This window comes from Cervus elaphus, chromosome 31 (genome assembly GCF_910594005.1).
Source record: "Cervus elaphus chromosome 31, mCerEla1.1, whole genome shotgun sequence".
In the NCBI taxonomy this organism is placed as follows: Eukaryota; Metazoa; Chordata; class Mammalia; order Artiodactyla; family Cervidae; genus Cervus; species Cervus elaphus.
The window spans coordinates 4184709-4209067 of record NC_057845.1 but is presented as its reverse complement, the minus strand read 5'-3'; the positions used below and the strand labels follow the sequence as shown (position 1 = coordinate 4209067).

The 24359-nt window shown below is 39.6% G+C and overlaps 1 protein-coding gene across 7 annotated transcripts in view; it reads right to left on the bottom strand.

Moving 5' to 3' along the window:
* The window catches only part of GART (phosphoribosylglycinamide formyltransferase, phosphoribosylglycinamide synthetase, phosphoribosylaminoimidazole synthetase), a 28503-nt gene that overhangs the window by 2326 nt on the left and 1818 nt on the right, over window positions 1-24359 (bottom strand). For all 7 annotated transcript variants that reach the window (XM_043892822.1, XM_043892817.1, XM_043892821.1 and 4 more), the window contains 19 exons: window positions 21554-21739; window positions 19414-19509; window positions 18771-18945; window positions 15712-15823; window positions 14654-14722; window positions 14024-14149; window positions 12990-13077; window positions 12704-12789; window positions 12375-12543; window positions 9432-9663; window positions 7499-7593; window positions 7095-7204; window positions 6554-6752; window positions 5267-5518; window positions 4858-5010; window positions 3040-3246; window positions 1842-1979; window positions 725-855; window positions 342-483 (listed from right to left, as the gene is read on the bottom strand). In XM_043892822.1, coding sequence (XP_043748757.1) covers window positions 342-483; window positions 725-855; window positions 1842-1979; window positions 3040-3246; window positions 4858-5010; window positions 5267-5518; window positions 6554-6752; window positions 7095-7204; window positions 7499-7593; window positions 9432-9663; window positions 12375-12543; window positions 12704-12789; window positions 12990-13077; window positions 14024-14149; window positions 14654-14722; window positions 15712-15823; window positions 18771-18945; window positions 19414-19509; window positions 21554-21698 — 2725 coding nt within the window. In that variant the 5' untranslated portion in view covers window positions 21699-21739. The remainder of the gene's footprint in view (window positions 1-341; window positions 484-724; window positions 856-1841; window positions 1980-3039; window positions 3247-4857; window positions 5011-5266; window positions 5519-6553; window positions 6753-7094; window positions 7205-7498; window positions 7594-9431; window positions 9664-12374; window positions 12544-12703; window positions 12790-12989; window positions 13078-14023; window positions 14150-14653; window positions 14723-15711; window positions 15824-18770; window positions 18946-19413; window positions 19510-21553; window positions 21740-24359) is intronic.

Below are 24359 nucleotides of genomic sequence, written 5' to 3'. Positions count from 1 at the left end.
CTTTGCCATTTTCTGGCAATGGTTCACACTTCTAAACAAGGAAAAAAGTCTCCTCCCAGTATTTATCCAGAAGATGAAATATTACATTTGTATTAATGTGAAAGCAACCTAAGCTATCTTAGAAAACATAATTATAGCACACCAAAGAAAACTGATGAAGGATAATAAGTCTATCACTGGGTCATTCTCTGGGCTAAAGGCAAAGGAAATTCAATTATTATGTATGTCAAAATAAAATGTCATAGTAGATCTCTCATGACTGGGATGGTTTGGTAAGTTAACCACCCTAGAGTCATTTTCAGTTGATTTCTCAATGTGGTATCAAACAGTTTTTTGCTTACCATTCCATTTTCTGACGAAGGAGCCAGACAAAATTCTCATGAATCCTGCAAGACAGACTATGTCTGTGGAGAACTCTTCAAGGACTTCGTCAACTGCAGTGTCAAATGCTTCACGATTTTTATATAATTTATGATTAATTACCTAGATGAGAAACAGGTAAGTACCATCTATCTCCAACAAATTAACCAAAAATAATTTAAAATCCAACCTATAAATAGGCCACATTGACCATCTGAAGACACATGTGATGTCAAGAATGAAGGAATGAACCGGAATGGAAAAGCAAGCCTAGAAGCCACCCCAAATCCAGATGTCATAAGAACACTTAGGGGCAGATTATGAGCTTGAATAATCTATAAAGATACTTTTCAAAGTAACTTACTCTGGTGGGAATTCCGGCTTTTTCTGCTTTATCTAAGCCAGCCACTGCAGCTTTGTTGGAGATCACAACAACAATGTGTGCCAAGCTACTTGGTTCCCTAGTGCTGTCTATGAGAGCTTGGAGGTTTGATCCTGAAAAAAGGCAGAAAAACACAGGTGAAGGCATGTTTCTTTAAAAGGTTTATATACTTCAAATAGAGAATGGTCAAGATTTTTTAATAAAAATGTCTTGGAAAAGACTGGCAAAATATGTGAGGCTTTTACATTTCCTTCCTCTTGGAATAATGGATTAGTATCTCATGAAGACATAAGCACAAAATATAATTTAGCATAGCAGTAGAAACAGTTTAACACGTTAGAACTGAAGGATGAGGAACAAGGTGCTTAACCAAACAAGAAAAAAACCCGAACACTTTCATGAAGAATAAACCACTATGACTGACCCCTTACAATCATTTCTTTGCTTTACCATCAACTTGGGTCTAAAGTATACTGAAACCTTAAAATGGACTTGTAAAGCATTTATATTTCTGAGCAAGTAATTTAAAGAAAGAATCCGATACGTACTTATGAACCTATTGTATATTTACAAGAATGTTCATAGCAAAGTCACTTAAAACAGTGGTGGGAACTGATGGGTGGTCCAGCGGTCAGGACTCTGTCCACTTACTGCCAAATGCCTGGGTTCAACCCCACAAGCCAAAAAATCATGCTGTATCCATCCATATGAGAGAAAACAATGCTCTTATTACTTTACTCCTCTGCCCACAAGAGGCAAATGAAAATTTTGTACTAAATTACTGTTGACAATTAAAAAAAGCCTCAACCAGCTTCAACTATAGAGCTATAATCGAAAAGTTGCAATTTGCATTCTCTCTAGAAGAGCTTCTCTCTCTTCAACCATCTTGCCAACACCCTCTAATTTTCTTTAGAAGGTGTCTAAAATGCCTGAGAAAAGTGGAAGGACTGAGGATGCAGAAAAGCTAACACTCCTTAAAAATATCCAGCCCCACTCTACTAACAGTGTTCTCACAGTTGGAGGTTTTTTTAGGGGGAAGAATGGGAGAAAAGGAAGAGCATTTCTACAGCTCTGTAGTAAAGAGGGAGCCACGTCTCACCTGTCCCAGAAATTAAGACAGCTACTCTTGCCTTTTTTGGTTGAACAGAGAAATGATTTTTCAGGGTTCCATTCTCCAATACTGATCCATTTATTTGCATGGTTTCAATCAGATGCTCGACTTTCACACGAGGAGAACCTTTGGTGCACACATACCCAATAAGTAAATCAAGAACAACTGTGAATTAACAGTAATATGGAAAGAGAAGTGTTTTAAAAACACTTTAGAACACTGTTATTTTATTCTGAAAATAAGATACGCAGGATTAAAACAAACAGTAAGTTTGTTTTACTTATCATTACTCACTCACAGAAACTTCCTGAAGGCGGACACTGCCCACTTCAACTAAAAGCTACAGCACTGTATCTAAAGTGGATATATTAGTGCCTGCCAGTGTTCTCTCCCTTTTCCTGTAAATCTTCCATCCACACTAGTGCTATGACCTCTCAGCTTCAAGGGTAGGCATGTGACCAAGCAAGACCATTCAAAGGTTTGATAAAGGATGTTGAGAAAGAGAGGGCCTCTCTTAGTGCAATGTGAGTTGAAGGATGTGGGCTCAAGACATCTTACGGCTATTTGGAGAGCCTGCCTGAAAATGAAACCTACACAATAAAGGAATGAAAGGCAAAATTAACATCTTGACATCTCTGTTAGAGAATCTGAGTGGGTTTTCTGCCATTCTGCCAATTTCTAGTACTTCTTGAGTTGTGCCACAAAGCAGAGCCTAAACCAAGGCCTCGAGTGAGAGATTACTTTGGGAAGCGATCCCAGGGAATGATGATGGGGAAGACTCTTATACTATAAGAGTGTGTTATTCAGCTGGTCACCGCTGTGGGCAACTTGGGCTTGATCCCACTGGGACCCTCAAAGGAGCCATGTAGACAGACTGTGCGTAGAACCGCTCCCTCCTTCTGTTTCTCAAGTGGGTGCTGACTCATTCTCTCTCACCCCACTGATCAAGGGTTGCTTCCTGCAGGGTGTGGTTATGCGTGTTGACTGCTACACACAGGGGTCAGACCCTGAGGCAGAAATGAAGAGACGCGTGGCACTACTGGCTGGTATGTTTCCATGTGACAGCTGTGTAAAGATAGTTGCCATAGTAATGGCTTGGAATAAAAGCCGGGCAGAGCTCCTAAGGCAGGGCACAGATATATTGAAGGTTGCAGATCTAAGAGCCACTGAGTCAGGAACAGGTTACCTTCAGGACACGCAACCACTCTGCCGATCACCCAGGCTTCTTCCTGGTGCTGCTCAATATCCTGCAGAGTCTGCTTCACCAGGTCCTCCGATACCACGAGGGCAGCCCCAATCCCACAGTTAAATGTTTTGGCCATCTCCTCTTCAGAGAGGTGGCCTTCCTGCTGTAACCATGAGAAGATCCTGGGGACCCTCCAGGTCTGGGCATCTGAAAACACGCAAGAGTTGTTCCTTAACCTACTGTTGACCCAAAGTATAAAAGCACGCACATTTAAAAAGCTGTGGAAATTAAAACCAGAATGGCTATTTTATATAAGGTGAAACTACTAACTGGCCTTTCAGAAGCTTTCTGGGGATCCATCTGTACTAAGGCATTAAGAATACTTTTGTGTCACATTTGGCCAGTAATTGAGCAAATTTTTTGAGCAATTTTTTGCTCAATTAGTTTTGTGCTGCATTAACTAAATAGATCCTCAGAAATCCCCTGATGAAACAGATGCTCTAATGGGGCTGAATTCCAGTAAAGGCTGGCATACTACCCTTCTGAGAATGTCTGGTTGGGTCTTAGTGATGACCAAAACACACCCTAAGTTTGATGCAAAACTAGTGGCTTATACACAGACTAGAGGAAATACAGATACTACTGTATAAAACTTATGCTATATAGAAAGTTTAAGAGCAATACTCTGCCCCTCTGCATTTATTTTAAAATTTAGGGAACCCCCTGTCAGTCCAGCGGTTAGGACGTGCCAGGTTCAATTCCTGTTAAGGAACTAAGATCATGCAAACTGCGCAGTGGAGCCAAAAAATAAAACAAAAACAACAAACAAACTAGACTTAGGTCTGTTTAAAAAACCTTTTTTTTTTTGCCCCACTGCATGGCTTGCAGGATCTTAGTTCCTGGACCAGGGACTGAAACGAAGCCACCACAGTGAAGTGCTGACTCATAACCACTGGATCACCAGGGAATTCCCAACCAATAAGTTTCTTGAAATAGCAATCTTCACTTATTGTCTCTGTATCTCTGCTATCAGCCCTTGTGCCAATAATCTGGGGGGTGGAATCTACCCTCTCAAGTTGCTTTTTGACATTACTAACCAGTGTCATGTTGAAAACTCTGGAGTTGATACTTTCACATGGTTTACTCCCTGATTCAGACTGTTTTTTTTTTTTTTTTTTAACAGAAATTCTACCTCTGCCAAACTTTAAGACAGATAGAACACTCTTGTGGCTGTAACTGTTACTATCATATAGTGCATATGAGCACCAATTTTAACTTCCCACAGAAATATTGCAATGAACATGTCAAAGACTTAAAACACTGTATTCTCATTCCCTATTCAAATCTATTCTTCTCCTGTGCTATGCACGTTCCCACCTATGCACCCACTAAGAAACCTGGGACTTCTTTTTTCATGCTAAGCACACAATGATTCTTCTGTCTCTCTTCCCGATGCCTTGGTTTGGGTCCTCTTTATCCCGCACATGGACTATTTAATAACTACCACTTCCCTTTCCCTCCCAGCAAGTTCCTGATTCCATCTTGACAGAGCTTAAGCTTACCAACCCCCTGAAGAATGTGCTTAGAAAACTTCATCTGATATAAGTCAATTACAGGGCTGTATGCCTTATAAACATGGCCAATAAAGTGAAAAGATGTGGTAAAGGGTCAGTCCTATTTTTTCCACAAGAAGTCCCAATAATGAATAATTTCTGGGTATAATCCTATGTGTATTTAAACTACCCAAAGAGTTTCCTTCCATAATGTATTTTTTCTCCTAATAGTTTTCTGAGCAAAATTTCTTTTTAGTGATCTTACCTAAATTCACCCCCAATTTCTGAGGGAGGACTCTGGGGATGTTTTCCAGTAATCCTCCACCAGTAATATGCGCAACAGCCTTAACACGTCCTGAACGCAGGACAGGTAACAGTGAGTGGCTGTAGATTCTGGTTGGGGTTAGAAGTAAGTCACCTGTATATTGGGAAGATAAGATAAAAACTTAAGTCTATGAAATGAAACCAAAGCATACATAAAAAATAATTCTGAAACAAAGGACTGTGACCCTGCCAGATACACCTGTTCTATAACAATGTCTAAGCAGCCAAACCACAGGGTAAGTATTAATAATTTGTTCCATTCTAACTTTAAGTAATGAAAGCGGCCTAACCCTAGTGACTGGTTGCTCAGACATTTCCAAGTAGGAGAGTTTAAATGTGAGTATGTGTACCTAAGGTCTGGTTACCACAGCCATCAGGTGCTGGAGAAGAGTACTGGAGGGAAGATTTTGCTACAATTTTCCTCACGAGGCTGAATCCATTGCTGTGAAGACCAGATGAAGCAATTCCAATAACAACATCCCCTTCCGTGATTCTTTCCAGGTGAGGAAGTTTTTGATCCCGCTCCATGGCACCAATGGCAAAACCAGCTAGATCATACTCTCCAGGAGCATACATGTCAGGCATCTCTGCCGTTTCACCTCCTGGCAGAAAGAGAAAACAAGAACAAAGGAATCACTGAATGTTTATACACCTGTCTAGGAAGTAGTGACACCAGCTACTCTTCATATGGACAATTAAACAGAAGCTGTATTCTGCAAACATTCAGAAAATGTTCTCTAAGGGCCATCTAACAGAACTCTCAACCAAGCATGATTTCAGGGGAAACGGCACTAATTTCTGCAAAGGGTGAATATAGCCTCCAAACATTGGTATTTTTATAGAATGAATGCTCAGTTGGATGTAACGCCATTTCTCTAGCAGTTTAGTTTCAGAAATGCTTTCACCTACATTTGATCTTTACAATCACTCCATGTTCTAATAATGGTACAGGCTTAGAAGAGTGATTTAATCAGGCCTGTCTAACTCTAAATGCCCTGGCCTAATAAACACATCAAGTTCACATTACCACCGTTATATAAAGACAGGGTCTAGGCAGGCAGATTTAAATCAGGAACGGTTCTAAAAGATGGTTGAAAGGCAATTTTGGCTTTTGGGATAGGCCTGTCCACAGAAATGGGGATGTAAAAAGGTAGTTTTGTTCGCTGGTCAACCTACAAATTTATCTTGTTAAAACCCTCACATATGTACTCCAGCAATAGTTCTATAAACCGTGGGTACATTTTATCCTCAGTGTCATTTCTGTGGGAAATTAAGGCTTAAGTTAAAGAGTCAGAACGCCAGGAACTGACCTGCCTCTGCTGCAGGGCTGTCAGGAGGAAACAAGCCCCTACCCTGTGTGTCCGGGAGGCCACTAAGAGACACGGGAGTCAAACAGGGGCCACGGATCAGGGGGAAGACAAGCCCCGGCTGATGGTGTCGAGTGTGAGTCTGACCCTCGAGGGGAGGGTTTGGGGGCACCAAGGTCTAAGTTTTCCTTAGCTGGTACTGTCTATTATTTTGTTTGCCTCATCATGTGGCACACAGTTTGTCTTGCTAGCTATACTGGTCACCAATCAGGCTTTTATACGCAGGGCTGAAACGCAGTAAGGGTGAGTGATTAAAATGGAAGCACATACCGAGGAGAGCACATCCAGCCTTTCTACAAGCTTGGGCGATCCCAGCGATAACAGCTTCAGTCATACGGAGGTCAAGTTTTCCACAGGAAAAGTAATCAAGGAAAAAGAGGGGCTCTGCTCCTTGTGCAAGAATGTCATTTACACACATTGCAACCAAATCCTGACCAATGGTGTCATGTTTATTGCACTGCTGGGCAATCTAGCAAAGGGTATAAACATACACATTAGAGAGTAAATGCCAAACTGTATCTTGTCAATTATCAGAGAAGGCTAACAAATAATGACTTTTGGCTAGTGCTATGAACACCTAAAGACAAAAGAACACTAAATTTTGATAAGCTACTTGGTCCAAAATTACTCTCTTTTGTCCCATATATACTCTCAAAGACACTGCATTATTAGAAACCTGTAGCCATTGTAGCAACACAATATTTGGTATGGTTCTCCTTAGTGCATATATGTCAAGAGGAGAAAGATGTTTGATACATAGTACATTTGTATCTTTCACAAAAGGCCTTTATTCACATAAGTGTCTGATTACCTTCAGTTTCGTCCCAACGCCATCTGTTCCACAGGCCAGAAGAGGATCAGTGAAACCAGCTGCTTTCAAATCAAAAAGACCAGCAAAACCTCCAAGATCAACATCACAGCCTGTTGGAGAGAAAATTTATTTCTTGCTGCATTTCAACAGCAAAGGATTGATCAAGAAAGCAGATATTGAAGGGGCAGACACATCCTTTTGAGTTTAAGATCATGGATAAGAAATGCTTTCCCTACTATTAGAGACAAGAAAGCAGAAGACTTATGAATTTGGCTTAAAGAGGACAAGACTTAGAGCAACTTGGCATTAGTCTGGGACATTTTCTTCAGTTAATTACAAAGCCCCAATCAATACACAATGTTTGTCATGGTTGGTGAACTAGGCAAGGACAGGATCTGACTTACCTGGTCTAGAGGTGGCCTTTGCTAAAGGTTTAATTTTCTGGACCAGCATATTACCAGCTGCAATGTCTACCCCAGATTCCTTGTAAGTCAGGCCCCTAAAAAGTTCAAAAAATAAACTAAGACATCACCAGGGAAAAATTATTTTAACTTAAAAATATTATTTAAAGCAGAAGATATTCACTAGGCACTTTTCAGATTCCCCTAATATGCTTGGCCCCATCCACAGATTTTGATTTGGCTGGTCTAGGGCAGGTCCTAGGAATTGAAATGTGTTTAAACAACCTCCCCAGTTGGTAATCACTATTTGGAACTACTTCTCTAATTTAACTATTTCTTCCAGAAGTACCTGTCAGAGGCAGGTAAATATATCAACATTTGGCCACAACCCTTCTCTATTCAATTTTGGTATGGGAAGGGAAAGATACCAAAACTGAGTCGAAAAAGTGAAAATTAGGAGGATAAAAACTCTAGAAAGAAATCCCTTAATAATGAAACTGAGCTCTTACTGCAATAACAGAGAATTGTATCAGTTTTCTTATAAAGACTATAAGAAATAATTTAAACTCAAAAAAGAAAAAAAAACCCCAAAAAACACAACACACCCCTACACCAAAACCCCACCGAAACTAGGTAATGATATTCAATGCATTATTTCCATCTTTATAATACTGCCAACAAGCTGGAGCATTCCATTTAGTGCTCATTTGCTCAGTCCTGTCTGACTCTTTGTGACCCCATGGACTGTAGCCCACCAGGCTTCTCTGTCCATGGAATTCTCCAGGCAAAAACAGTAGAGTGGGTAGCCATTTCCTTCTCCAGAGGATCTTCCCGACCCAGGGATTGAAAGTGTCTTCTATGTCTCCTGCATAGTAGGCATATTCTTTACCCACTGAGCCATCGGGGAAGCCCAGTCATGTTAAATGGCACTGTGACTTTGGTAGTCTAGCCTTACGAAAACAACTCTGGCCTAGTGGGATTCAGGGATATAGGAAGAAATACCTCCAGTTTTATTAGAAACAAGATGCCAGGGAACAAACAGATTTGAGACTTCTGGCAGCTAACTACAAAAAAGTTGGCAGTTCAGGGTCACAGAAGGATAGGAAATGAAGTTCTACTGATTAGAAACAGGTCATTTCAATAGGATCTAATTTCTTTTTTTAAAATGTGGACCATTTTTAAAGTCATTATTGAATTTGTTACAATACTGCTTCAGTTTTATGTTTTTGTTTTTTGGTCACAAGGCATGTGGGATCTTAGCTTCCTGATCAGGGATCAACCCTGTGTACCCTCCTGCACTGGAAGGTGAAGTCTCAACCACTGGACCACCAGGGAAGGCCCAGAATCTAGTCATTTTAAAAGTTAAAAAAATCAAATTTTAGCATGTTATTTTTATGTTCAATTAAAACAATTCAATTATATAAAGTTATCTGCCTATTGGAATAGCTGTATATGACAGTAAGTGAAGTTATGAAATATACTTCAGTAATATAAATGCAGTGACCAAATGAAATGGTAAAAGTTATAGTATAATCAAAGCTGTAAAGATAACCAATATTTTCATCTCAAATTGTTTTGACAAAATCAGGATGACTAAGATATATATAACAGTAATACGTAAATATGATAACTCAAGGAATAAAAATCCCTTCCCATATTTTTCTTGATGAATAACTGACAGCTGATTGCATACATCTAAAATGTATGTGAAAAAAACCTTTTAATAGCACATTTCAAATATGAGCTACCATGAAGTTTTTTCCATTTCATTTGAATATAACTAATACTTTTGAGTCAAACTAAATGCAAATCAAAATTGGATCAGTTTCAGAGTTCAAAATACAGAATGCCTTAGTTCAGGTTCAGTGGAGTTTTCTACATCACCATCTCTGCCAGTTCTAAAGCTGTGCTGTGATCACCTGGGTCACAAGTTTACCTGGGTTGTTGGAGGAAAGCTATGGCTCGAAAGCCGATGTCTTTCCTATAAACAGCTCCCTCAAACTTTATAGCGGCAAGTCCTTTCCTGGCTTCTTCAAGGGCTGAGGTGAGATTTCCCCTGATGGCCGTGACAGTAAGGACCCTACCCCCATTCGTCACCACCTTGCCATCTTTTAGGGCAGTGCCTGCTTGGAACACCTCCAGTCCTAAAGCCTGAGCCTCAGGAAACCCTGTAAGAGAGAGCATATTTGATACATCAATTACAATAATATTATACACTCTGGCTTATTTAATTCGAGAGGGTTTTTTAAAAATAAAATCTTTATTTCACTTAAGTGAATTTTCACAAGAATCCTAACAGAAAGGAATTATGTGATGTAACAGTAAATTGACCCTTCCTCATATGAACAGCCTGTTCTGCTCTAGGGTGATAACTGTATTACACTAAAGCTTTGGGTTATCATAGATCTCATGTAAGAATGATTATTTCAATGAAGGGAAAAAAAAAAAGGCAAGCTCTGAAAAGTTCGGTACTAGAAATGCAATTATATTCTCCTGAAAAGTAAAAAACTTAAACATCAATGAATAAATCCTGATCACTTTTTACTGAAGAGTAAAAGAACTTTTTTGCTTTACCACAGCCAACTAGATAAGGTTGCTTTTCCTTTTTTTTTTTTTTTTTTGCTTTTTTTTTTTTTTTTTGCTTTTCCTTTTTAAACATTATTAAACTATATTTTCTAAATTATGCAATGGACAATTCATACAAAGATAACCTCTTAATTAAAAAAAATTTTTATATCCTCGGTTTGTCTTTTTCCTTTTCTCTTTTAGCACCGTATTTGGTAATGTATTAAATTTTTTCTGTATCAGTTAAAAAAAAAAGTTTTTTAATTGAAGTACAGTGGTTTATAATATTGTGTCTTCTCTTGGTGTTTGTATAAGATAGGGGCATTTACATATGACCCAGCAATACCACTTCTGGGCATACACACCGAGGAAACCAGATCTGAAAGAGACACGTGCACCCCAATGTTCATCGCAGCACTGTTTATAATAGCCAGGACATGGAAGCAACCTAGATGCCCATCAGCAAACGAATAGATAAGGAAGCTGTGGTACATATACACCATGGAATATTACTCAGCCGTTAAAAAGAATTCATTTGAATCAGTTCTAATGAGATGGATGAAACTGGAGCCCATTATACAGAGTGAAGTAAGCCAGAAAGATAAAGAACATTACAGCATACTAACACATATATATGGAATTTAGAAAGATGGTAATGATAACCCTATATGCAAAACAGAAAAAGAGACACAGATGTACAGAACAGACTTTTGGACTGTGTGGGAGAAGGCGAGGGTGGGATGTTTCGAAAGAACAGCATCGAAACATGTATATTATCTATGGTGAAACAGATCACCAGCCCAGGCTGGATGCATGAGATAAGTGCCTGGGCCTGGTGCACTAGGAAGACCCAGAGGAATCGGGTGGAGAGGGAGGTGGGAGGGGGGATCGGGATGGGGAATACATGTAACTCCATGGCTGATTCATGTCAATGTATGACAAAACCTACTTCAATATTGTAAAGTAATTAGCCTCCAACTAATAAAAATAAATGAAAAAAAAAAAAAAGATAGGGGCATTTAGTCATAGATACCCAAATATCTGGTGGTGTCAGTAACATCCAATATTGGAGCATCAGAAACTATTACACTTGTCACTAAAACCTTAGGGAAATTTCACCAATACAAAGACCTTGTTTCTATCCCTTCCCTTTCTTTGTTTTAAAAGGCAATCAGTTCTTAACTGCCCAGTTACCATGTGTGGTATTTACAGGGCAAAGGACTTCCTGTCTGGGTAAGACAGTAAATAGGGTGTCTGGAACTTATTTACCATTTTAAAACACTGACTTATATATAAATTGGTTACAATCATTTAACTATTGATAGATGCCTCACCTCCTATAAAGAGAAACAGAAGAGAAGGCTATAGTTCTGAAACTGCTTTAATTCTGCCATCAAAATGACTATGGGGTATACTGCAAACTGGGGGAGGGGTTAATCTCTGATCAGAGATCACACCCTGAAATCTGAAATTTACAATTCAAATTTACATTACAAATTTAATATGCTTTATCAAAGCATATTAAAAAGCAGAGATATTACTTTGTCAACAAAGGTCTGTCTAGTCAAGGCTATGGTTTTTCCAGTAGTCATGTTTCCAAAAACATGTATGTATGTTTTTCCAGTAGTCACTGTGGTGTTGGAGAAGACTCTTGAGAGTCCCTTGGACTGCAAGGAGATCCAACCCGTCTATCCTAAAAGAAATCAGTCCTGGGTGTTCACTGGAAGGACTGATGTTGAAGCTGAAACTCCAATACTTTGGCCACCTGACGCGAAGAGCTGACTCATCTGAAAAGACCCTGATGCTGGGAAAGACTGAAGGCAGGAGAAGGGGATGACAGAGGATGAGATGGTTGGGTGGCATCACTGACTCAATGGACATGAGTTTGGGTAAACTCTGGGAGTTGGTGATGGACAGGGAGGCCTGGCGTGCTGCGGTGCATGGGGTCGCAAAGAGTCGGATGCGACTGAACTGATGTAGTTTATACTAATGTTCCTCTGACTGTCATATATTCTTATTAACTTACTGGCTCTCGGAGGATGGACGAGAAAGGCAGGACTGGGTGATTCTCGAGAAACTGGGCTAGGCCCACATAAGTCTTCATTGCGCAGAAAGGGAAATGGATAGCAGTTCCTAAATACAGCAATTTTAGATTCTGGATACTCATATCCAAGCAACAAGCAACAGAGTTATGTGAAGAATCCCTGAATAGTTACTGATGGCCTCATACCCTTAGAGGGAGCTTTGCATGGGACAAAGGCCTACTGCGGTACTGTTCACATTGTTCTCCAACCTTGCATTCTCTGATGTTCACCTGTTATCTCTACACCCTTGCTGTAGTCTCCTGGATAACCTTTACTTGCCATGACCACAGTTACGGCAGCACAGTTGTCCAGCCAAACAGGCAGAGATGTGCAGAGCAGGCCATCTAAGGTAGACTGGATCACTTCATAAAGATCACTTTTAAGAAGTGGGAGGATCACCTGGAAAAAACACAATCAATATGACAACTGAGAGAAATTTCAATTCTCCTGGGACATTTTATTCACTGAAATACCAGAATTTGCATTATAGTTATCAAAGGTAATTATTTTAAGGCTGAAAAATCCTAAGAGTAAAATACCACACATCTTTTTTACTCACTTGGCACTCTGGATCACCGAAACGGCAATTAAACTCCAGAACTTTGGGGCCGTTCTTGGTCAACATTATACCAGCATAGAGGACACCTTCATTAAAAAAGAAAAAAAAAAAATCTTTAATGCAGACACTGTATTATGACTATGCAATTTAGAATATAGACTCAAGGTTTCAGAATGACCATAACCAATGTTACAACAGTGGTCAATAAAAAGGTGGTTTAAAACAAAGGGAAAATTCTGTAAACTTCCTCCATGAATCATGTCCACAATGACATCCATGTGCTTACCTGTGTACGGCATACCCTCCTTCTGCATGCCATCCACTGTCCTCTGAAGAATGGTATTTTTAATTTTTAGCAACAAATCCTTAGAAACCTGGGGAATACAGAGAGGTATTTAAATGTAATTGGTATTAAACTAAAAAAGTCCTCACCCACATTAAGCCTCCTTTGTATACTTCAATATAGTCTGCATACCTTGTAAGCCTGTAAGTTGAAAATCTAGAGTTTATAAAATTATTCATAGAAATCAGAGCTAGAGTTCTTATATTAAAATCATTTTCACCAAATGGTAGTTTTAATACATAAAGTCTAAAGGAAACTATGTTTGTTTCTTAATCTTTTAGTTAAGAAAAATATAAAAAAGGCACCATGTTATTCACACAAACAATTATAACTATCAGTGAAATGAAATTTGAGTTTCTAAGTGCTATTTATAATGTACTCAATGCAGATTTTTCATAAAACTGTCCAGGAATTGTGTGGAAACATACTTTATCCATTATAATAGAAAGAGAAGAACAAATGATAGTCTGACTTGCTTTTTTTTTTTTTCCTGACTTGCTTCTTGATGAACCACACCCACTCTTACTGAGCACTTATTGTTGGGCCCTGGATATCCAAAGGTGCATAATTAATTTCAGATTATAATTGGCTCAAGGGGTAAAAACAGGGTGTAGAAAAGAAAGGAGGGGCTGTAAGGATCTGTTTAATCCCAACTTAAGTTAGTTCCACAAAGGCTTTTAGAAAAGGTTAGTTTTAGAGTGAGACCATAAAAGATATTTTTCACTTATCAGGAAAACCAATTTGCTGATTAGTAATGTCATTTACTGGAGAAGGAAATGGCAACCCATTCCAGTACTCTTGCCTGGAAAATCCCATAGACGGGGAAGCCTGGTAGGCTACAGCCCATAAGGTCACAAAGAGTTGGACACGACTGAGCGATTTCACTTCACTTCATGATGTCATTTACAGGGAAAAAAAAAACAAAAACAAACCAGAAAAAGGAAAAGAGTTCTTTGCAAAGACTAAATGATGACTACCTGAGGGGCTGGACAGTAGGCGCCCATTCCCCCAGTGTTGGGGCCCTGATCGCCCTCCAGCAGTCGCTTATGGTCCTGTGCTGGTGGCATGGGGGCCACAGTCCGTCCATCAGTGAAGCACAGACACTGCGGAAAAAACAAACAGTCCACTTAACCTTCAATGCCAAAGAGGTAAAAAAAAAAAAAAATTTAATAAGGAGAACTATACATACCTTAACTCCAGTTAGAGAGTTTTTAAGTAAAGTGATTTAAAACATAAATAACTTTCCTAGATCAAGTATCAAAAGATTTTGTATATTCAATTCTGAAGGATCTGTAATTTTTGGGCTAGGCTGGTCAAGGGGCAGGTCAAGCTACTCCCAAAAATAAAATAGTTCAACCTTCTCCCTCTTTAAATAATGTGTGATAGATATAAGTCCAGTTCCCCTACTGATACACTAGGGGTGATTAAAAGAAGATAAATTACTTTTTCATTTGTATCCAAAATACTAAACACATACAAATTCCTTTGTATTGCTCCCTTTATGCTCTTGGTTGAAGCAACCAGAACAAATCAAGCCTTTTTTGGGGATCATACATCAGATAACACAGCGCATACTCTATGTCAGTTCAAAAGATGGATATACGTACAGACACCTCTTCTCCTTCAAGAAGTTCTTCAATGACAACTGTTTCTCCTGCTTCTCCAAAAGCTTTACCCTTATTGGAGATAAAAAACAAAGAGAAATCATAAGCTTTCATTCCTTATTTAATCGGCTGCTGTCATTTTGCACCATTTGTATAATGGACCAATGCACTAGTTTATAATTTCTCTTTCCCTTTCTGAAAGCTGCACAGGAACATATCAATGTCTCCTACTTGTAAAGTGGCAACGATGTAGAGTTAGCACTGGTACAGAAGAAATGAATACATCATTAGAATCCTCCTGGGTAGCCACCTTTCCAGGTTCAATAAGGCAACAGAAAAACAGATGTTTTCATCGTCACTTCTTTTTTTTTTTTTTCCATCATCACTTCTTAACTCTTATTTCCGATTACAATTATGTTTGGTTATAGTAATTATACCGTGGCGTCTGTGAAAGCAGATTTCCAAAAGATGGAGAAACCCAAAACAACCAAGATGGATCATAAAAGCAAAACATTAGGGGCTTCCCTGGTGGTCCAGTGATTGGGAATCCGCTTGCCAGTGTGGGGGTCCCAGGTTCAATCCCTGGTCTCGGAGAGTCCTGCATGCTGCAGAGTAGCTAAGCCCCCGTGCCATAACTACTGAGCCTGTGTGCTGCAACTGCGGAAGCCCATGTGCCTGGAGTCTGTGCTCCGGAGCAAGAGGCCCGGGCCCCACAGTGAGGAGTGGCCACCCGCCAGCCGTCAAAGCCTGTGTGTGGCAGTGAAGACCCAGCGCAGCCAAATATACTACTTTTATTTCGTTTAAAAAAAAAAAAAAAAAGCGAAATATATTAAAATAAAAAGAAATATATATTATCATTGTTTCACTTTTCTTAGACTTGAGACACCAAGAACAGATACTTGTCTTTACAGAGATGGATTATAATACATAGTATTATGAACAGTAACTACTATGCATTTTCCTCATCTTGAGGATAAGAATTTGTAAGTATTTGCAAAATTGGGAGTAGTTATCCAGTGTGACTAGAAAATTATGAACGTTTTTCAGAAGGATCAACTTACCTGCATAATCTCCCTGACAGCTTCACAGGCCTCCTCTTTGTTCTTGGCAACAATTACCCCTTTCCCAGCTGCAAGACCACTGGCCTTCACAACCAAAGCGGGGAAGTCTGCACTGTGAAGACAGAGGAAGTTTCAATATTCAGTAAATCCTTATGATTCAAAAGTTTAAAACACTTTCAGATTTTGTGATGATATGCTACAGCAACAACTAAAAAGCAGAAAGAAAAAAAACAGCCAACACCATTTTGATGTACTTCATGTCAGGAATTCTTTTCTTCTGTATTCCTCTGTAGCTACCTGTGATCATATGGTACATACGATTTTCCTTTTCTCACCTACCCTGAGAGCTTATCAACAAATCTTTGGTGGAAAAAATAGCAGCAGTATAGCATGCATAAGGAATGATCTTTAAGATACAAAGTAGTGAACCATAGACCAATATAAGCACGGATACATAACTTCTCCAAGTACACATAAGAAACTGTTGTTGGTAGTTTTTTCTATTGAGTAGACCTGGAGATCCAGGAGACTTACCCAAAGTAACTAACTAAATTGTTATGTCCAAGGAATCTGGCTACTAGAAAACAATAAATTTCAATGTAGAATAAAGAATAAATAACTAAAACGAAAACTATGGATCGGAGGTTCGTGACATTGTACAGGAGGCAGGGATCAAGACCATTTCCAAGAAAAAGAAATGCAAAAAGGCAAAATGGTTGTCTGAGGAGGCCTGAAAAGAGGAGAAGCGAAAGGCAAAGGAGAAAACGAAAGATATACCCATTTGAATGCAGAGTTCCAAAGAATATCAAGGAGAGATAAGCCTTCCTCAGTGATCAATGCAAAGAAATAGAGGAAAACAATAGAATGGGAAAGACTAGAGATCTCTTCAAGAAAATTAGGAAACATTTCATGTAAAGATGGGCACAATAAAGGACAGAAATGGTATGGACCTAACAGAAGCAGAAGATATTAAGAAGAGGTGACAAGAATACACAAAAGAACTATATGAAAAAGATCTTCACGACCCAGATAATCACAATGGTGTGATCACTAACCTAGAGCCAGACATCCTGGAATGCAAAGTCAAGTGGGTCTTATCTTAGGAAGCATCATTACGAACAAAACTAGTAGAGGTGATGGGATTCCAGTTGAGCTATTCCAAATCTTAAAAGATGATGCTGTGAAAGTGCTGCACTCAATATGCCAGCAAATTTGGAAAACTCAGCAGTGGCCACAGGACTGGAAAAGGTCAGTTTCCATCCAAATCCCAAAGAAAGGCAATGCCAAAGAATGCTCAAACTACCACACAATTGCATTCATCTCACACACTAGCAAAGTAATGCTCAAAATTCTCCAAGCCAGGCTTCAACAGTACGTGAACTGTGAACTTCTAGATGTTCAAGCTGGATTTAGAAAAGGCAGAGGAACCAAAGATCAAATTGCCAACATTTGCTGGATCATCGAAAAAGAGAGTTTCAGAAACATCTACTTCTGTTTTATCGACTATGCCAAAGCCTTTGACTGTATGGATCACAACAAACTGTGGAAAATTCTGAAAGAGATGGGAATACCAGACCACCTGACCTGCCTCTTGAGAAATATGTATGCAGGTCAGGAAGCAACAGTTAGAACTGGACACAGAACAACAGACTGGTTCCAAATTGAGAAAGGAGTACGTCAAGGCTGTATATTGTCACCCTGCTTATTTAACTTATATGCAGAGTAAATCATGAGAAACTCTGGGCTGGATGAAGCACAAGCTGGAATCAAGATTGCCGGAAGAAATATCAATAACCTCAGACAAGGAGATGATACCACCCTTATGGCAGAAAGCGAAGAAGAACTAAAGAGCCTCTTGATGAAACTGAAAGAGAAGAGTGAAAAAGTTGGCTTAAAACTCAGCATTCAGAAAACTAAGATCATGGCATCCAATCCCATCACTTCATGGCAAATAGATGGGAAACACTGGAAACAGTGACAGACTTTATTTTCTTGGGCTCCAAAATCACTGCAGATGGTGACTGCAGCCATGAAATTAAAAGACATTGGCTCCTTGGAAGAAAAGTTATGGCCAATCAAGACAGCATATTAAAAAGCAGAGACATCACTTTGCCCACAAAGGTCCATCTAATCAAAGCTATGGTTTTTGCAGTGTATGGATGTGAGAGCTGGACTACAAAGAAAGCTGAGCGCTAAAGAATTGATGCTTTTGAACTGTGGTGTTGGAGAAGACTCTTGAGAGTCCCTTGGACTGCAAGGAGATCCAACCAGTCCATCCTAAAGGAAATCAGTACTGAATATTCATTGGAAGAACTGATGTTGAAGCTGAAACTCCAATACTTTGGCCACCTGATGCAAAGAATTGACTCATTTGAAAAGACCCTGATGCTGGGACAATGAAGGCGGGAGAAGGGGTCGACAGAGGATGAGATGGTTGGATGGCATCACCGACTCAACGAACATTTAAGTTTGAGTAAACTCTGGGAGTTGGTGATGGACAGGGAGGCCTGGTGTACTGCAGTTCACGGGTGGCAAAGAGTTGGACATAACTGAGCAACTGAACATGAAAACATACAATGTAGCTAGATGTATCAACACAAAAAAGGCAAAAGCATGTATCTTCCAACATTCATTTATTGCTCAATGTTTTCCCTAGAATAAAGAACAGGATGTTTAATTTCAAGATTTAGGATTGAACAGTGGTGGCAGGAGGCCAAGTGATGATTCTTCTCTCTAGTTATTTATGAAAAAAAAAAAAAAATCCATACCCTTTATGCTGTAAGATGCCACTGTGTCAATTTGGCTAACAGTGATGACTACAGAACCAAATGTATCCTTTCCCCCTATAAACTATTCAGCAGAATTGTTTAAAAGCTTATCCTTCTGCAAGGCCACAAGAGTGAATCTCATTTTATTTTGATGTTGGAAAAAGGCAATCTATATTCTATGAGTTTTCCCCTAGAATTACCTTACTATAAACTTGTAACAGTGACTCTTACATTCCAATATGATACCAAGATAACAAGACAACCGCCTTTCACAGGCTGTCTTCTATCTACCTCATAATGAAGTCACAGGCTTCTTCAGGTTTAATGAAAGCTCTCCATCTTGCAGTTGGGATTCCGTGTCGGTCCATAAACTCTTTGGCAAATCTCTTGCTGGACTCTAACTGAGCTGCTTCTGCTGTGGGGCCAAAGCACCGAACTCCCACAGAGTTCAGGTTCCCAACAATTCCTAATGATGGAAATAAGCAGCCTTAGTCAGGTCTCTGCAGGGCCTTTTCATTCTGAAGAATTAGGATTAGACTAAAGCTACACTGAGGTAAGTCAGATGGTAGTAGCAAACATGAACATTTTTCATGTTTTCTACAGGATATAACAAAATGCTACTTGCACGTGATTCAAGTACAACAAAAATTTATGTTATATTCAAATATATGAATAGAGCAGAATAAAAGTATTTCTCATGGCTGCAAATTTGATCTCTCGTTCAAATTTACTCATATTATTATTTATATCATCCACAATAGTAATGCTTGGGAGAAAAAAAATCCTAGACTCCATAAATTTCAAGAGGGTAAAAACTTTTTCCAAGGTAATACTATATTAGGAAACCTCATCTGTAAAATGTATTAGATTAGATGATCTGTAAGCTCCTGTTGGCACAGTATAAATCATAACAACAAATAGAAATGAACTTTACCAGCAGCTAGAGGTGCCTCTGGTCCAACAACTACAAATTCAATTTTCTCATCTTTGCAGAACTGTGCAAGGGCAGTGTGATCACTGATTGAGATGTCTGTGAAAACAGCAAAGAAACAAACCCATCTTGTTTATATAAACATACTTTGTTTAAGGTATAGTAAGTAAGTGTCTTGCTGAAGTCTAAGTACTATACTCTTGTATGCCTATCAATTGTTGATTTTCTTTTACTGGTGCAGGAGAGTTTCACCATGAAAAATTCAGAGCAGAGTACATTAGGCTAACCAACAAAGTTGAGTTCTCTTTTATCACTACACTGACAGAGAATTGAGTAAGTTTCCCAAGAGCTGTACTCTCTTGATTGTAGTGTTCACGTCACTAGTGCTGATTATAAACAAAACAGTGTATCAGAGAATATACTCAGAAACTGGCCTTTTAAATGTCTTTCATTCAAGATTTACTAAAAATTACTATGTGCTAGATAACTGTCCTAGTCACTGAGTTAAGACATATACACAAACAGGGTCCCTAAACTTAGGATGCTTATATTTCACTATGGGAATGCTGGGTTATGACTATCCAAGCAAACTAATAAAGTTAGGCAAATCTGATGTGAAGTCAATTGGGAGGCTATTTCTGACTAAGCCAAGCAGGGGCTCTTTGTGCAAAGATGTTTTAAGCTAAGAATAGAATGATGATTTTATGACCTTCCTCACTTTGCCAACCTACCAACGAGGTTAATCTTCTTTCTCAATGGAATTCTAAGTAGTAGTGGGTTCAACCATATACTGAGCATGAGTTGGTTTTATAGGCACTCTTCCACTTCACTGTATCTGGGCCACCATTCCTAATCTGGCTGAAGTCTCGAATTACTCTGCACATATGTGGTGTTTGTGATGTGCAAGGAGTAAGTGCAGGAAAGTAAAGTTCTCAGTGTACAGAAACTGCCTGAGTGGGATAAGGATGGATACCATGAACTCTGGGTTAGTAGGTGCAAACACAACTGGGCCGAGCAGAGCCAACTACCTCAGCACAACAAAGGAAGATGACACACCTAACCTGTGAATACAAGTGATGGAAGTTTCATGACAGTCTTGGGAGATTTTCATGGGCTGGTCCATGTAACAGCAATTGCAGCTAGATAAAATGTGCCAATACTCAAAAACAAAACAAAAAAACCTCACTCACAGAGCTGATATCCCAGGGAAGCAGATATTTCCTTATTTATCTCTTATCTGTGGTCCCATGTACACAATCATCTCCCAGTTTGTGGCTCACTGGATCTATGTTCTCCCTGTAAATACTATATGCCATGCAGAGTACTAGGTACAGTGCACACAGTGCAAAATCAGACAGGCGAGTTCCTTGTTCTCATGAAGTTTACATTTTAGAGCTTCTGTTCCAGGAGGGAAGTGAAGATAAGAGACAGATAAGAGAAAAGTAAAAGAAGACACAGGTAGCAGTTCACTTTAGGAAAGTCCTCTTTGAGGAGGTAACGTTAAGTTGAGACCTGAATGATGAGGAGCCAGTCGTGCTGGGTTTGAGAACAAAGTGCAAGGCAGCTCTGTTTGGGAAACTGCCACGACTACATGGATAGAGCACCGAGAAAAGAAAACAAAGAATACAAAAGATCAGGCTGGAAAGGCAGAGAGGCCAGATCAGAACAGGTTTTGTAAGCAACAGTAAGGAGTTTGAGTTTTATGCTAACTACTATGACAATTTACTGGAAAGTTTAATGCAGCATAAGAATTGATCACCGTCTTATATTCACCAGTGGAAGAGATAAAGGCTGAGATCTATTATGAAATAAAAATTAGCAGAACTTACATTTAATAGCACTGCTCAATTTTTCATTCCCCAAAACATATACTCAAACACCCTGAATCTGTATTAGGTACTGCTTTGTGACTTTCTTATTAGACATGTTTAAAGGTTTAAACTAATTTAAGGTAAGGAAGTGCTATACTGAACAACAGGATACCTTAAATTTATAACACATGGCAACTATTCAAATAACCATATACATTTTTGAGTTAAGCAAAGCATTCAAATCTGAACAGCGATTGACTCTTACAAAGAAGAGATGTGGTTGACAGTTTATCATTTACAATTGTTCACTTTTACTTAAAAAAAGTGATTACCAGTATTTGAAATCTTCTCAGAGCAGGCAGTGCCTGCATTTCCTGGGGTAACCAACACTTGTTTGACATGAGTAGACTGTGCAAGTTTCCAGGCCAGCGTGTGTTCCCGTCCTCCACTGCCAATGACAAGTACTCGGGCTGCCATTGCACTATCTGCAAAGCAGGAATTCAGCAGGAAGATGAAAGCTGCAGAAAGAAAACCACAGTTGACCGTTTGAAACTGGGATTCATAATTTAAGAAATATGACTGTACTCTTAAGGATTAGCATGGTACTTTAGAAATAAGGCAGACTGGCCTAAAGAGCTTGATTTAAAAAAAAAAACACAACTACAAACAATCACCCTTTTTAGGGCTTCACTTTTAGAAGATTTAATAATCATCAAACCTCAGTTAAAAATGAGTCTTAATGTTGTTCCAGTGGTTAAGAATCCATCTTCCAACGTGGGGGACATGGGTTTGATCCCTGGCCAGGGAACTAAGACACCACATGCCGGGTAGCTTGCGTGCACAATATACTACTGTGCAGCAGCTCGAGCGCCACAGCTAGAGAGAAGCCTATGCGCCACAAAGAAGACCCGATGCAGCCAAATAAATAAATAAATTCTGAGGGCCATACAGTCTCTGTTGCAATTACTGAACTCTGCCATCGTAGCACAAACAGCAGCCTTGGACAAGAGACAAATGTGGCCTAGCTATGCTCAGCAAAAACTTACATAAAACAGGCATGGGCTGTAGGTCATAGTTTGCCTATTTCTGCTCTAAGCAACAAGAAGCTGTAAGAGGTTTATGAAGAATTAAGTGTGGCTATGTTTCAATAAAACTTTATTTATGGAAATAAGCAATTTGAATTTTGCATAACTGTCACAGAAACATCACTTTTTCTTTTTTCCCCCTAACCATTTAACAACATAAAAATTATTCTTATTTAGTGAACTGTACAAAAACAGGTAAATGGCAACCCACTCCAGTATTCTTGTCTGGAGAATTCCATGGGCAGAGGAGCTTGACAGGCTGCCGTCCATGGGGTCGCAGAGAGTAGGACATGACTGAGTGAGACACACACACACACACACACACACGCGCAGTAGGAAGGACTGGCACGAAGAGCTATATGGGGTTGCAGAGAGTAGGACATGACTGAGTGAGACACATACACACACACACACACACACGCAGTAGGAAGGACTGGCACGAAGAGCTATAATCTGCTGATCCCCATTTAAGAAGTTGGTGTAGGGCTTCCCTGGTGGTGTAGTGGTTAAGAATCTACCTGCACACACACACACACACACACACACACACACACACACACACACACACACACACACACACACACACACACACACACACACACACACACAGTAGGAAGGACTGGCACGAAGAGCTATAATCTGCTGATCCCCATTTAAGAAGTTGGTGTAGGGCTTCCCTGGTGGTGTAGTGGTTAAGAATCTACCTGCACACACACACACACACACACACACACACACACACACACACACACACACACACACACACACACACACACACACACACACACACACACAGTAGGAAGGACTGGCACGAAGAGCTATAATCTGCTGATCCCCATTTAAGAAGTTGGTGTAGGGCTTCCCTGGTGGTGTAGTGGTTAAGAATCTACCTGCACACACACACACGCACACACACACACACACACACACACACACACACACACACACACACACACACACACACACACACACACACACACACACGCAGTAGGAAGGACTGGCACGAAGAGCTATAATCTGCTGATCCCCATTTAAGAAGTTGGTGTAGGGCTTCCCTGGTGGTGTAGTGGTTAAGAATCTACCTGCCAATGCAGGAGAAACAGGTTTGATCCCTGGTATGGGAAGATCCCACATGCCTTGGATCAACTAAGCGTGTGCGTGACGCTGAGGTAGTATTCTAGAGCCTGGGAGCCCTTCTGGGCCCCTTCACCCTAGAGGCCCTGCTCCAAAACAAGAGAAGCAACCACGATGAAAGGCCCATACACTATAACAAAGAGTAGACCCTGCTCTTTGCAACTAGAGAAAGCAAAAGCAAAACAAAAAAGATCCAGTGCAGGCAAAAATACAAATAAGTAAATAAATCTTTTTTTTTTTTTAAGTGCAATATGCTAGAAAACTGGCAAAGGGACTTCCCTGGTGGTCCAGTGGTTAAGAATCTGGCTTCCAATGCAGGGGATGCGCATTTCATTCCTGGTTGGGGAATGAAGATCCCACGTGCCAAAGGGCAGCTAAGCCCAGGGGATGCAGCAGCCCCCTCCTCCCAAAGGAAATTGGTGGAGAAGGCAGAAATCAAATTTAAACACATCTCATTTAGTTCTGGCATCTGATCCTGAGCAGGATGGGCAACTATCTCTCCCTCAAGTTAGCATGTGACCTTGGTTAAGCTCTTACTGTCTGCAATTCAATTTCTATGCATCTTACAAGATGGAATTAAGAATGTGCCTTATGAGGTATAGTAAGAATTGAAATGTCATTTATTTATAAGTAATTAGTACAACTGCATACACTCAGTAGTAAAAGAATGCTAACATGCTACATTTGATTACTTTTGTCTAAACTGATGCTTCAGGGATAGAAATTCTAGAAAGCCAAAAGAATGAATAACCTGTCATATTTGTCATATTCATTTACTAGTTTTCAGAAGACATCTAATTACGTAGAATGCAAACTGATAACAGGAAAAAGTGAAATCAGTTACTTATGAAATACTAGGACTACATATTTAAAGAAAAATCTAAGTTGATAATATAAAAACACTTCTTGAGCACTTCTT